The sequence below is a fragment of the Ailuropoda melanoleuca genome, chromosome 3, assembly GCF_002007445.2.
Source record: "Ailuropoda melanoleuca isolate Jingjing chromosome 3, ASM200744v2, whole genome shotgun sequence".
Taxonomy (NCBI): domain Eukaryota; kingdom Metazoa; phylum Chordata; class Mammalia; order Carnivora; family Ursidae; genus Ailuropoda; species Ailuropoda melanoleuca.
Window position 1 is genome coordinate 26,104,894 of NC_048220.1, and position 14,466 is coordinate 26,119,359.

Genomic DNA, 14,466 nt, shown 5'->3' on the forward strand with positions numbered 1-14,466 from the left:
CTGCTACCTCATGCAAGGTATTTAACCTCTGCATTTCATACTTTCATCTGTAAAAGATAATAGTAATTCAGAAGCCCACGATGAGCACTAAATGCGTGGACAGAAGTAAAGCACTTCGAAAAGTGCCTGCCACACAGTACATACTCACTAAATGTTACCTAGTATTATATATATATATATATATATATGTATATATATATATAATTTATATTGCTATTTTAGAAACAGACTTTAAAAGTGGTACATATTTAATAAAATATATTTGTATATGTAATAAAAACATAACAGGACACCTAAAAAACATCTAGATATTGTTTAAAAAAACTTCTAAAAATCGATGTTTATTTTTGGCCAGATCTCTGTTTCCTCTCCTCCGTGCCTGAGACCAGCACACCCACCTGACGATGATCACTGGACAGGTGCCCACACCACCGAACACCTACTGGAGGGACTGGCCTCTCTGGGCCTCACTGAAGAAGGTCTTGTTGGGTCTGGCACTCTGCTGAGGCCAGAGAACAGAGAACCTGGTACACAGACCCTGTCCAGTGGATCTTAAAGAAAAAAAATTTTAATCTGAAGATAACATGGGAATAAGACATAGCGGAGAACCTGGAATATGGAAATAAAATACTGAGAAAGGTTTTCACAGTTCAGCTTTTATTAAAATTAACATAAAATATGGGAAACTAGAACTTGATTCCTGTTGAAATAATCCATTTGAAGAACGGTTTCTTCAGCTATCACTGTAACTGATGGAGACTATGACAAGTGTTCTTTTACAAGATAGATGGGCTCTAACATCCAAGCAAATGATAGGAGATCAAGGACCTTACCGATGCAATGTGTTCACAGTGCATCAGTGATCAAGTCAGGTTGCCTGTGGACAACCGCGTGGACAGAGCACCCACACAGACATACACATTCAGCATCTTGAGTCTTCTTTCAAAGTATTTTATACATCATATACAAATTGAAGAAAAAGTCCAACAGCGGTCCTTTATTGCCACTGAAATTGGGGGGAAATATTTTTCAATCTCAACCAAAGGCAAGAACGTAGTACTAGGGCAATTTGTTTCTCCAAATGCCACTGTCATATGCACTCCTGCCTTGGTGGATGCCATACCCACGAGTCACTCAGCCCCATGACAAAGGCTGTGCAGGGGCTATGAGATGGTGATTATCTACTCTAGAAGTCTCTTCCATTCCCAAATGTCAAAAGTGCGGCCGGCTCACCGCTCGGTCACACAGCACACACGGCACAGCCAAACATGAGGGGCTTAGGACTCTAAATAGTGCAAACTCTTAAAAAAAAAAAAAATACATTCCAACCTCCTTGCTTCTCCAGGCAAACAAAGCCCTAAAAACTCCAGCCTACTGGAGTAGGAGTTTGCTCAACCTTCTGACCTGATCCAATAAGATGCAAATGGGGAGCATGGAGGCAATTCAATGGCGCCTGCCCCAATAATAATAAAAATAAGAGACTGTTTTAATGAGGCTAATGGCCGATAAATACATAAAATAGAGCCTGGAGTGTAGACACAGCTCAAGAAACAAGTTTTAGGTGTAGTGTGAACATTTGTAAAGCACATGCCTAACACATTCTTAATGATCATGAGGAATGACCCCTCTTTCAAAGTTCACAGAGAAGATGCTTCTGAAAGGGACATCATCCAGCAGCAAAGGCCTTTAGCTGGTGGGAGCTTCAGAAGAACAAAGGGCAGAAAAGAATGAGGATTGGTTTGCTGGATCTAGGAAACTCCTGGGAGTATGCACTGCAGGGCAGGCCTTTCTCTGGAGCTTCTCCACGCCACAGCGTGCAAGGCTCAGCACCAGGCAGTGAGAGCCACCAGGAGACGGGCCAACCAGCCTCCCCCTTGCAAAGAGCGGACACTAAAAAAAAAGTGGCCAGGCAATATAGTAGGGTAATTGCTGTGTCAGGCTAAACGTTAGTCCCTAAGCAATTCCAGAAACACCAGGGATTGTGTTTTCCAACAATCTCCCTTGAATATGGAATAAGAAAAAGGACTCAAAGTCAAAAAGACTCATCTATCTGGAACTACTGAAAAATCAGTCTTTGGAGGGTGACAAGCAAAGGGAAAATAGCTACAAGCATGAACTAGGAGAGTGAAAGACTTACAGAACAGAATATTTCATTATCATGGATAATAAAAATCAATTCAAATATCCTAAAAAATTATCTTATAAAAATATCTACATTAAAAGTTTAGCCTGAATGCTATAGCTTCAGTTTTATAAAAAGGCAATCTTTGAAAGGCTCTGGCTCTGGCTCAGGAATATACAAACATTACACAACAGATATCAAAGTAACGCAGCTCAAAAAGCATGTTAGGGGATATTGCCACTGGTTTGTCATGAAACAGAATTAAGTATTCTTATTGCATAGCAGAAAATGAGGTCAGTTTCATTTGCATAATACTGCAACTTTTTAGAAGGAGAGATGCCATTAGGTACTTAGGAGAAGGAACTTTGGAATTCAGAGTCTGACTTCTGTATTGTCCAAATTAGTATCCAAGCGGCATCTAAGCGGCTTCTAACCTTGGGCCGTAATTCCATTTCATCACTGCGATCAGCTTTCAGATATACCACCCGCAAAGCTGCATTCACAAGCAGCTGTGGCCACCCGAATGGGGGGCCCACGGGTTTGCCTACCACGTGACCAGCACAGACTTGAAATCAAGTCGCCTGTGTTCACTGTGGAGAAAGAATCGTACCTAGTGATAGAGAAACAGCAGGTTTCAAATGGCATCTGTGGGCAGCTAGAGCCAAATGGCTTTTTGGCGGTGACGTACCAGTCAGTGTTGGAGTCCCTGTGAGAAAGGACTCGCGAGGATGAGATGAACTTGGCCTCAGCAGTACTACCAGCAGGGGGCAGTGTTTCCCAGGAAGGGAGACAGGAGGTGGAACCAACAGCAAAACTCCAAAAGCAGAAAACAGGGCTGGTGAGCTCTCAGGGAAGGGACCCACTCTGGGCAGATGAAAAACAAGAACCTCTCCCACATATGCATCAAAGCCCAGCTCCTAGGTGTTGGGAAAGGGGGTGGGAAGTTCACCTGCAGTCTGAAATCAAGAGCTGCATGAACAGCACATATGGGACCCCCCCCCGCCCCGTCTCATCCCCACCAGAAACCAAAACAAAGTCCCAAACCCTCCTCAGGCGGTGAGGAAGAACACTGGCAACAAAAAGCTCATTCCATCAGCCTCCAAGCCAAGGCAGAGGTCTGAAACCATGGTCATCTCCAGTGCCAGGTGAGAACACAGCACCGAAATGAAAACATGCCTTGATTCCTTTGGCGGCATCTCCTCCAGGCCCGACAAAGCTGGATATTTCAGTCTCTTCCCAAAGCCGCTAAGAATTCCGGGTGCCTTGGTGCTGCCTTCCAAATGTCTCATTGAAATAACATCTGCTCAACATAGGAAGACGTTTCTTCTTCAAGAGAGTTGAGTGTTTAGTGCACAAAAAATATATAGTAAATACACAAATCAGCCAACTAGCTAGGGAGGCTACTGGCTTTCTAACTGCAGGGGTGAGTTGAGGGGGCTGCCAGTCTCCTACAGTATCTGCTTGGGAGCAGCCCAGTTAGTTCAGAAGTCCCACATCAGGTTTCATAAAGCCCCTTGACTCCTGTAAGTGGACCCCAAAATTGGGGAGCGTTAAAGCCCAGCCCCCATGATGTAAGAGTACTCTCCAGACGCAAGACCTTCCCTCCTTATGCCACAAATTCCAACATAAGTGACTTGCAAGCTGAGGAATGGTTTCACGTTTCTTTCTTTTTTTTTAATGAAAATAATTCCACGTGCCCTCAAATACCCACCTCCCCCTCCAGAAGCTTGAAGTTCTGTCATTAGTAATTTTTACCTGTGAATTAGCAAAGCTCTCACCAAGCTCCTCTTTTAAAATGCAAGTAACCCTGAGAGAGATGACACATCCAGGGCATTTACCAAGGTCTCCTCCCTCTCAGGTAACACAAGGAGGAAGCCGGTATTCTGAGGGTTAGAGAGAGAGTACAGGCCCTGGAACAGGGGGAGAGCACAAGAAAAGGAAGACTAGGTCCTCAGACAGACGTGACCGTCGCCATCAAGTGCTGAGGGCCAGCCCCAGCTGGTACACCCCTCTGAAGCCATCCATGTCCATCTAGATCACATATGACCCCCAAGGCAGGGGCAAAAATATCCTTGGGTTTGGAGGTAGGGTGACCTTTAATTTATCCTCCAAACCAGAACACTTCTGAGAGTAAAATGGGATGCTGTGAAGAATTAAGCCTGGATAATAAGTATAGATTCGGACTGTCCCATCCCAGGAAAACCCAGCGGTAGGATCCTCTCTGAGACCATTTTAGGCAGGAACTGCCTTACCACTTTGGTTTGTTGTTTTGTTTTTGTTTTTCATGTTTATATATGTATTTTTTTTCTCCAGTGTGATACTCAAGGCTTCTCCAAAGATCTAGTTTTCCCAACTGAAGAGATACAAAATCTCCCAAGCCTGGAATCCACAACCTCAAAGCCAGTGGCCCAAGGACTAGGCAATTCTCAGCTGCTTCCTAGAGGAGAGCCCAAGGAAGAGCACCCAGGGGAGGGGCTGGGGACCCCATCTGTTCCTAGTCCTAGCACATGGAAGACACAGTGCAGGCTCAAGAATGTCCAGTCCTTCTGCAGACTGTGCCAGGAGTCAGAGCCAATCAGGGGGCATGGTCAAAGCAACACCCCCATCACCAGTCACTTCTGGACATTCCTGGCCTGTCCAACCAGACCTCCAGAAGACAGCAGCTTTAGTAATCTTGGGGTTCCCATGGGGCAAATCCAGAAGAGAGGTTTCTGTGATTTGATTTTCAGCACAGAAGGATCAGTAGTAAAGAAATCCAGTAGACTGTCACACATCCCCCAACTTAGTAAAACACCATGTTCTACACACACACACACACACACACACACACACACACATGCACACACTCACAATCAGGTTCTCAGGTGTTCCCCAGAAACATACAAAAAAGCCCCAAGGTGCTGCTGGGAGCTATCAGAAACCCACTGCTCAGGGGGGAGGCCCGAACACTTCAGGGGAGCAGGAGGCAGGTCACCAGTATCCACGCAGGATGCCACTTGGCCACGGTGGAGGCCACTTCTTGCTCCACTGCAGACTGGCAGTGAGTGGCAGCCGGCAGTCACGGTGCCACTGCTCTGAGTCACAGGCAGCACCCCTCCCCTCCTCCACCTCCTGGAAATGGGCATGGGGGTCACAAGGGCTTGTGAATCACAGCAACACCTAAGACGAAAGGGAGAGAAAGTTAGCAACTGAGCTTCTTCAAAGGTATTCAGAGTCCCAAGGAGTTCATGTCATGAGTCCAAGACATCCTAAAGCCCCAGTCAAGGGAAAGGGGCACATCTATATCCAAACACCGCAGGGCCTGAGAACTCTAACCTAACGGCCAAGTCCCGGCAAGACATTTGAACCCACAAGCACAGTCCTTCAGCACCACAGCTTAGTGGGCTCCCCTCGCATCATCACATGGACATGGCTCCTATCTCAAGGACTCCTTTTCCAACCCCAGAACTCAGCATCATTACACTCCTCGCCGTCACCGGATGCCCGGAGGCAGCTCCATGGCTCTACCTCTCCATCACTGTAAGAGAAGTGACAGTGATTCATGCCTACTTTGACAAGACACTGAAGTGAACTGAAAAACAGTGAACTGACTTCATGCAAGTAAGAAAAACTGCATGCCTAGCTCTGCCTAGTCCTAGAGCTAGTCCTAGCTCTGCCACCAGTCGAGCTACAGTGCAGCCTGAGGCAAGTCCACTGACCTCTTGAGGCTCAGCACCCATACCGTTTGATGTCGCTTGATGGAAAGACCACTCCTGTGCTAAATGCTATGCTCAGAAAAACAGTCCAGACATCTCTGTCTGTGTTATGGTTTTAGACAAAGTGAACCATATGCCATGGCTAACCTCATAAATCCACAGATGACCCTAGAATGTCTCTGCAATGTGGCAAATACTGTAGGTGGATTCAGCTGACCTCCCTTCTACTTGCTGTCCACAACGGCAGAGACCAGCATGTGATCAACTCAGCTTCCCAGACTGCCTTGCAGCTGGCAGTGCGGCGTGCCCCAGGCCTGGCCGAGACCGTTGTAAATGCACATCTGCCACAGCTGCAGCTCTGGCTCTGTCCACTGCCCTGCCCGGAAGAATTCTTACACATGGCACAAGGCAGTGGTGGCAGCTATTGGTAAAGCTGGCAAAATAGGAAAGGCAGGGCAAACCTGGTTTTTCAACGACAGCCTGAGCCCTAGACCAGCCCTGGACTTCTGGACTTCTTTCTCCCTGAGACAGATACCCTCGCTCCTTACTTAAGCAAGTACCTACCTGCTCTTCTAGTATCTGCTACTAAACAAAATCCTAATTTACAGGTAAGGTCTACTGGCACGGTGTAACTGACTGGAGCCTTACTTTAACATATTCCCACAACTATAAAATCTTCTGGCTGCAGATGAGATTGAGAGAATTTTGCTAAAAGAAATGCCAGGATACCCCAGTGGTCAGATTCTGCTAAGACACCGACTGCATGTGAGTTCTGGATAAGATGCAGATAGGAAAGCTCAGAGGTGGGCAGCTCCACAGTCCCCAGACCCAGATGTGCTGCCTGACTTTGACAATATCTCACCTGCACCTCAGGATTCTTTTGTAAGGTAGCATTAAAAAAAAAAGAAGAAGAAAGAAAAGCAGGGTCCTGTATTGCTTTTTTTATATAAACTTCCTCTTTTGGGGGCACCTGGGTTAGCTCAGTCAGTTGACTGTCTGCTTTAGGCTTGAGTCATGGTCTCAGAGTCCTAGAATCAGGCCTTGAATTGGGCTCCCTGCTCAGCAGGGAGCCTGCTTTTCCCTCTCCCTCTGCCCCTCCCCCTGCTTGTGTGTGCTTTCTCTTGCTCTCTCTCAAATAAATAAAAAAAATATAAAAAATAAAAATATAAAAAATAAAATAAACCTCCTCTTCTAATTATAAAAGTAAAATATTCTTGGGGCGCCTGGATCATTCAGTCAGTTAAGTGGCCGATTCTTGATTTTAGTCATGATCCCAGGGTCCCAGGATTGAGCCGGGTGTGGGGCTCCATGCTCAGGGTGGAGTCTGCTTGAGATTCTCGCTCTCCCCCTGCCTCTGCCCCTCCCTGCCACCTGCATGCTCTCTGTCTGTCTCTCTCTCCAAATAAATAAAATCTTTCAAAAAAGTAAAATATTCTCATTTCGGAAATCTGGAAAACACAGAAGAACAAAAGGAAAAAAATTTTTTGAATCCCTTCATACAAAGAGAATCACCATTATCTTTTTGGACTATTTCCTGGCTTCTAAAAATAATTGTGATCATCTACCAAGTGGCTGCTACATGCAGGGAGACGCTGTGCTAACCATTCCCCATATTACTGCGTAACAGCTATAAGAGACTTGTTTGATTTTATTCTCATTTTACAAATGAGATAACGAGAAGTTCAGTCAGACCAATTACCTTGCCCAGAGTCCCAGGCCAAGTGGCCGAGCTGGAACTCAAGCTGAGATCTGACTCCAATATCCCCTTCTTTAAGCAGTCGCTACTCAAACGTCCATGATGCAGGACTAACTTGACCGAGCTCATGTGGTACATACCTTGTGCGTCCTCCCTTTTAAGCCCACAGCCTGTCACAAACAGGTTCTCATGACATTAAAAACACTCCCACTGTACAAATATTCCACAGTTTAACTATTTCCCTGATGTCAGACATTAAGTAGTTCTCGGTTCTTTGCTATCATAAATAATACTTCAAATGAATCACTAACACCTATCTCTGCATTTCAGGCAAATTTCTTCAGATTCTAAAAAAAAAAAAAAAAAAGGATTCACTCAGTTAATGGAGTTGAAGACAAAATTGCACGTTTGCTTGTCTCTTCCCCCCTACTTCTAGAGTAGACAGACAATAAAGAGGTAGACATGAAATATTCAGTACATATGTGAAATTCTAACCACTTACACCTAAATCTTCCCCTCTCATTAAGGTCCACTAGGAGCCAAGGGAGGACCCCTCATTGGCCTCGCTGCTTCGTACTTGAAAATGCCCTGCTCTTCCCATGACAGCTTTGAAAAGAGAATGAAAGTACTAATAGTTCTAATAATTAATCTTGAGAAGAGAATCACCCAAAGACCAACATGCCTCTAAAATCTTTTATAGTTAGTTGACAAAAATCCTAAACAAGGGAAAAAATTAAAATCAATTCACTGCAGCTGAGGGCCTGTGTTGACAACATGGGATACAAGCCCTTCAAGCCTGCACAGCACAACCTTCCTTTGCATTGCAATCCAAACAAGACAGAATGACTGACCTTCTACTGCAAAAAGGGAATCAGAATACCCATGGAGTCGTGATGTACGCTGAAGGAGACTGTGGTTGTCAAATCCTTTGGGTCATGCCTGGCACACCGTTATGTACTCAGTAAATAACTGTTACCTCTATCACAGTTTCTGGAAGACGAGGTACAGGTCACTGAGCTATATCAAGGGTAAAGGAGTCTGCTTGTCTCCCTACAGACCCCTGGCGTCAGCAGCACCAACTTCGGTCCGCCTTCCCAAACCTCACTGAGCCCATCACACACACTCCCCAGTAATAAGCCTCTACAGCAGCGTCATTCCTTACTCCTGCCTCCGCCTCTTGCCAGGAGTGCTTTACCCCCTCAGCGGAGATAGTACAAAGGGCAGGGGCTCAGGAGTCAGATCTGAGTCTGAATTCTGACTTTGTCATTTTTTAGCCAGGTGGTCTTGGGCGGGTGACTTAGATTCTCCAAACCTCAGTTTCATCACCTGTAAAATGGAAGGATACGGTCCCATTCACCCACAGGGTTCTTGAAAAGATGACAGCGAATGCACACAGTGGACCTAATACACCGCCCTCTGGCACAGGGAGGGAGTCCCTGGCAAAGGGCAGGTCCCACCTTCAGAGCTGATCAAGCCTCATTTCCACCCGTAAGTTCTCACTGGTCATGCCTTAAAATGCAGACAGCATAACACATTCCATTGAGAAGTTATGTATACATTGCCTTGAATGTCCTATTTCATGTAGACAGATCTTATCGTTCCAATTAAATTTCTGGAAAGCAAGAACTGTATCTTATTCCACCTAGGAGCCCAGAAATGGCAATGAAATTCTAAAACCTCTTATGACAAATCACAGCAGTTGGAAGTGGCTCCCGGCAACACAGGTATTAAAAAGAATTCTGGGCCTACGTTCAGGTTCGTTGGGGAAACCCATGCTCATTAAGAGTAACTGTCTTTCAAACCATGAAAGACTATGGACTCCGGGAAACAAACTGAGGGCTTCAGAGGGGAGGGGGGTGGGGGGATGGGCTAGTCCGGTGAAGGGTATTAAGGAGGGCACGTGTTGTGATGAGCACCGGGTGTTATACGCAAACAATGAATCCTGGAACACTACATCAAAAACTAATGATGTACTGTATGGTCACTAACATAAAATAATAAAATTTAAAAAAAGGGTACCTGTCATGGGTACAGAATGATGGAGTGGTGACATGTGACAATTACCAGCCATCCCTGGAGGAGGCACTCGGTCCCAGGTCCCACGTTAGGCAAGCTCACCTCCAGCTGTGCAGGGGTGGGGCGGGGGTGAAGGTGTGGCTGGGGTGCAGCACACTGACCTGCGTAGCTCCGCCCCGTGCTCATGTTGGTCGGCAGCAGCGTCCATTTGTCGGTGACAGGATTGTAGTACTCCACCGAAGCCAAGTTGCACGATCCATCATCCCCTCCGACCACATACAGGAGCCCGTTCACTGCACAGACTCCTGGGAAGTGGAGGCCATAGGAGACATTACAGCAGGAGCCACGAACGGAATGGATGGGAAACAAACGTGGACGGCCCTGGAGGCGCCCCTCCTCCCCTTCAAGGTAGCCCAATGAACCAGCTCTTAGGTCTGATTTTGCCCGACGACAACCACTGGGCCCCGAGGATCCCCCCTTTCTAAGAAGGCCACTTCTCCAACCAGGGAGCTCTCACTGCTACATGCTCCCGTGGACATTCCTGGCCCTGGACCCTATCAATACTTAGAGAGCATTATCGGTCAGGGTCCCTCTCTACCGGAGCATGCAGCCTCCCACGTGCAGACTGAGCTATGATCAGGGAATCTCACACACGCTACTCGTGTTCTGCTTGTAAGTTTGCCCTGATAAACACTGTTATACCCATACTGTGTGGCTAATGGTTGTGTCCGTGATGGCTCCACATGACTTAGATCTAAACCCACACGCAGTTCCCAGGGACAAGGCGTTCCTCCCACCCTGATCTCCTGGAGAGCTGGTTTGAGGGCAAAGTCTCATGCTGCAGGGAGCCGACAGTAGGAAAATGCTGTTTTGCTCATCAAGAGTTTACAAGGCCGTGGTCTGGTACACTATGTCTTCTTTCAACTACATGAAGGGGTTGGTGATGTTCAAGAAGCAGTAACTGTAAGTACTGATGATGATAATCTCAAATACTGGTGAGAGGATAAAATGTACCAGTTTCCTGGATGGTACTAAAAGCAAATATGCTCCCTCTGGCTCAAAAATTTCACTCCTGGACTCATATTCTAAAGAAATAATTCGAGATGTGTGCACTGATTCGCCATAGGGCCATTTATAGTAACAAAAGCATTACTGATAGAAAAAATGGAAATAACCTAAATGTCCAATAGTAGATGAGATATTTAAATTGTGATACAGCCATTTAAAATATCATGTAAATCTATTTCGGGTGATAAAAAGATAGTCACAAAAGATTGTAAAGTGGATTAGAAAAGCAGTTTATAAAACAGCATTAAGCAGGATTCTGCTTTTGCTATAAAAAAAAAAGAAATATTTCTACATGAATGTGTACATATATACACACTGACATCTAAACTTAATTCTCAGATTCTTGATACACTAGCTGTCTCGGGGGTTCTGTAATCCCTCGCTCATGGGTCTTAAGGCCAAATACCAAGTTATCACAGCAGGCTCAGGCAATGGGCAAACTAATAAACTCCCCTCTGTTTACACTTTCAACATATGAGCTACAAATGAGTTTAGCAAATACGTAATTTGAGAATAAAGGAAATAAATCTGCCTGAAGGTCACCTGTTTGTCTTTCCAGCCTGGGAAGCTAAGCTAAGCCAACACTTTCCTAGAGCACAGAGGCATAAAACAAGATATACCAACATAGGACATGATCCATAGGGCAAAGTTGTTAAAGCAAAGAGTTGAATAGGGATATCAGGCTCCCAGAATAAAAATCTAAACACTCTAAGATAAATCATTCCCACAGGAAGGAAAAGAGGGAGGGGACAGAGAGATAGGAGGTACAAAATGAGGAATATGGGAAGTGCTCCTACTGGAGAATGAATTAGGGCCCTGTTACCCCTAAAAGGAAGAAGATGGGTTTCAGGTGAGAAGTGAGAGGCTCTCAGGTACTGGCAAAGAAAACACAGAACTGGGGCACCTGGGTGGCTCAGTCGTTAAGCGTATGCCTTCGGCTCAGGTCATGATCCCAGCATTCTGGGTTCAAGCCCTGCATCAGGCTCCCTGCTCAGTGGGAAGCCTGCTTCTCCCTCTCCCACTCCCCCTGTTTGTGTTTCCTCTCTCGCTGCCTCTCTCTGTCAAATAAATAAGTAAAATCTTAAAAAAAAAAACAAAAAACACAGAACCAAGCATCACTGACTGGCCACGTCCATATAGCCTTGTGCTTAGCTACCCAACAGAGCCAGTGGGCAGGGGGTTTTGATGGCAGTCAGAGGGCTTTTTTGGGTCTGCGTCCACATGTGTACAAAGTCATCAGACCCTTGCATCTAAGTGGGGGACTCTGTGGCTAGTGTTTGTGTTCCTCAGCTCTCCCCTCTCCTAGCCCAGCACCTACCTGGTGAACGACTACTCCCGTTTGAGGTACAAGCTTGGGCCCAGGATCTGGGAGTCTCTCCACTCTGCCTTACTCTTATAGCTGGTGTTTGCACCCACACCCCCCCCCAAGGGCAGAAGGAGAGAGCAGTCACATTACCTGCATTACGCCGGCACATATTCATGTCTGCCACCTGCTTCCAGGTGTTTGTTCCGGGATCGTAAACTTCAACGCTCTTCCTCACCAGGGGCCCGTCGTGCCCACCTGTGGCATACAGCTGGCCACTGAGCACCCCGACCCCTGAAAAGCAGAGCACAGCATCCCAACCTCAGACTGGCAAACACCACCAGAAACCAGGAGGCCTGGCGTCTGGTCCTGGGCAGCCATCACCAGCAGGGCAACCTGGGGAGTGCTGGTTTGTTCCCCTGGACCTCAGTGCCCTCATCTGTAGAACACACAGAATGACAGCCTGCCTGACTCCTAAGACTGTCAACCTGAGAATCCCCTATAGATAAAGCAAAAATGACCCCGTGTCTATTTAAAGAAACATAAATATACATATATACATACATATATGTATATACACATACGTGTGTGTGTATGTACGTGGGTATAACATGGGGGAGAGAGAGTTCATGTGCAAAGAAAAAAGAGAAAAGAAAAAAAAAAAAAGACTGAAAGACACCCTCCAAAACTTTAAGAGTAGTTATTTACAGAGGGTCAAATCTGGCCTCCCTTTGGGCTGTCTGTGTTGCCAAGTTTTTCTACAATGTTGTATTACTCGTATTCCTCAGCCTTCTATCATACTGGTTGTGCAGGAAGAGTGCAAACTGGAAACGAGCTGTGCAGCAGCTGTGCTGACGTCATTACCACGCAGACGGCCCTGCCTGGGAAGCAGAACCCATCCCTTCTGGCACGTGCTCTCCTCTCAGCTTGCAGTGGAGAGAGGCATTCCATCACTCCCCATGTTGAGAGGCCTGAGCCGACTCCCAGAATGGCATCGCGGGCAGGATTTAGAAGAACCTTTTAAAATCCTTTCATGCAAGTCATGGGAATAAAAGCCAGCAGGAAGGAGGGTGGCCCAGGACCCCCGAAAGAGCAACTGACCTCATGGCCAGGATACGTGGGGTCTGGACCTGTGTCTTTAACTTGCCCCTTCTAGGCCTCAGTTCTCCCACCTGCAAAGCGAAGGAGCGGGACTGCATGGGTAGCTCCAGGGGACCACGGACTACTCTGCCCCACGACAGGCTGCCTCTCAATCGAGTGGGGAGATTTTGCAAAGAGAGATTCCAGGGCCTCATTCCTGGAGACCCTGGCTGGGAATGAGAACAAGGACCTCAGGTGATTTGGGGATGTGCAGCCAGGCGTCAGACCTGAGCCCTCGATTTCTAGGACATAAGGTTCCCATTGACAAGGACCCTGTCTATTTTATCTCATCTGTTTCCCTGTGCCTGGCGGTACTGGGTTTATTGTTTGAATGACGAAATATGTAAAATCCCATCTAGCAATTATGCTGCTATGCTAGTGGGTTCTCAGTTGCCCGAAACTAACAGCAGATGGTGGTGTTGTATCAACAACGGCTAGCTAACAGACTTGGGTTTAAGACAATTCACCGTGTTCCAAAGCAGCCTCATCTGCCCACCCCTCTTCCAAGCTCAGCAGGATCCAGCTCAGCCTGGTCCCAGAGTTGGACTCTTTACCCCCCAACCATTTGCTAGCATGGCTCACGCCCTACTGAAGAAGCAAGCAGCATTCCAGACCCTTGGGGTCCCCCCCTGTCCTTCTGTAGCCTCTACCACAAATGTTCATGCAGAGGTCTTCCGGACCCAGAGCCATGGGGGCTCCTGGCACTTTAAAGCGCCAGAGGCAGCCAGAGACCAGAGTCTTTGAGTCTTCAGCCACCAAAGAACACTCATCATCCAAATATGTGGGTTCTCCACTCTGGAGGTGCGGCTTTCCCAAATCTTAGGGACGTGAAGAACGAAATGAAAGCTGATCTGGGAGCCTGACAGCAGGGCTCTGACAGGAAGGTGAGTAAAGAGTCCGCCTCTGGCAGACAGAGCATCCCCTAAATTGAGTTAACCCAGGGACACATGCAGGAGAGATGCCACTGTAAAGGGCTGCTAGCCCAGGTAAAGGTAAGGGCAGCTCAAGTGAACTCCACACAGCAACAATCCCTGGGAAGCCAGGCAGAGACAGAGCTGTTCGCCCCCAGAGGCAGCTCTAAGGCAGATGAGGCAGGTCTGAGCTAGTGGCTCCACTCAGGGCTGCCCCTCCACACTTCCTGCTTGAGACATACTATAAGCAGCCCTGTATCTCAGGGCTGCAAACTCCTCCTGAGCTGGCCCTATATCCTTGAGCTTTGAACTTGCTCTCACACCTCAAGTCACAGAGGATTCCTAGGAGGTTCAGAGACAACTCTACCAAGACTCCATAAACCATAATTATTAAAAGAGCTCTATGAAGGGAGAGGAGCCAAAGGATGTGGGAATTACCCTGCCCCCTAAGGAACATCTACTACAACCCACTCATTTCACGCCTGACGAATCAGAAGCCAGAAAGGGGGAAGAGA

The 14,466-nt window shown here is 46.9% G+C and overlaps 1 protein-coding gene across 9 annotated transcripts in view; it reads right to left on the reverse strand.

The window, feature by feature from the left end:
- Window positions 1-650: 650 nt before the first annotated feature.
- KLHL3 (kelch like family member 3) overlaps window positions 651-14,466 on the reverse strand; it is a 157,050-nt gene continuing 143,234 nt past the window's right edge. For 8 of the 9 annotated variants that reach the window (XM_034656059.1, XM_034656057.1, XM_034656054.1 and 5 more), the window contains 2 exons: window positions 12,054-12,194; window positions 7,190-9,834 (listed from right to left, as the gene is read on the reverse strand). In XM_034656059.1, coding sequence (XP_034511950.1) covers window positions 9,536-9,834; window positions 12,054-12,194 — 440 coding nt within the window. In that variant the 3' untranslated portion in view covers window positions 7,190-9,535. Of the gene's footprint in view, window positions 5,282-7,189; window positions 9,835-12,053; window positions 12,195-14,466 lie in introns of those variants that run through there. The other variant, XM_019803238.2, reaches the window with a different exon arrangement.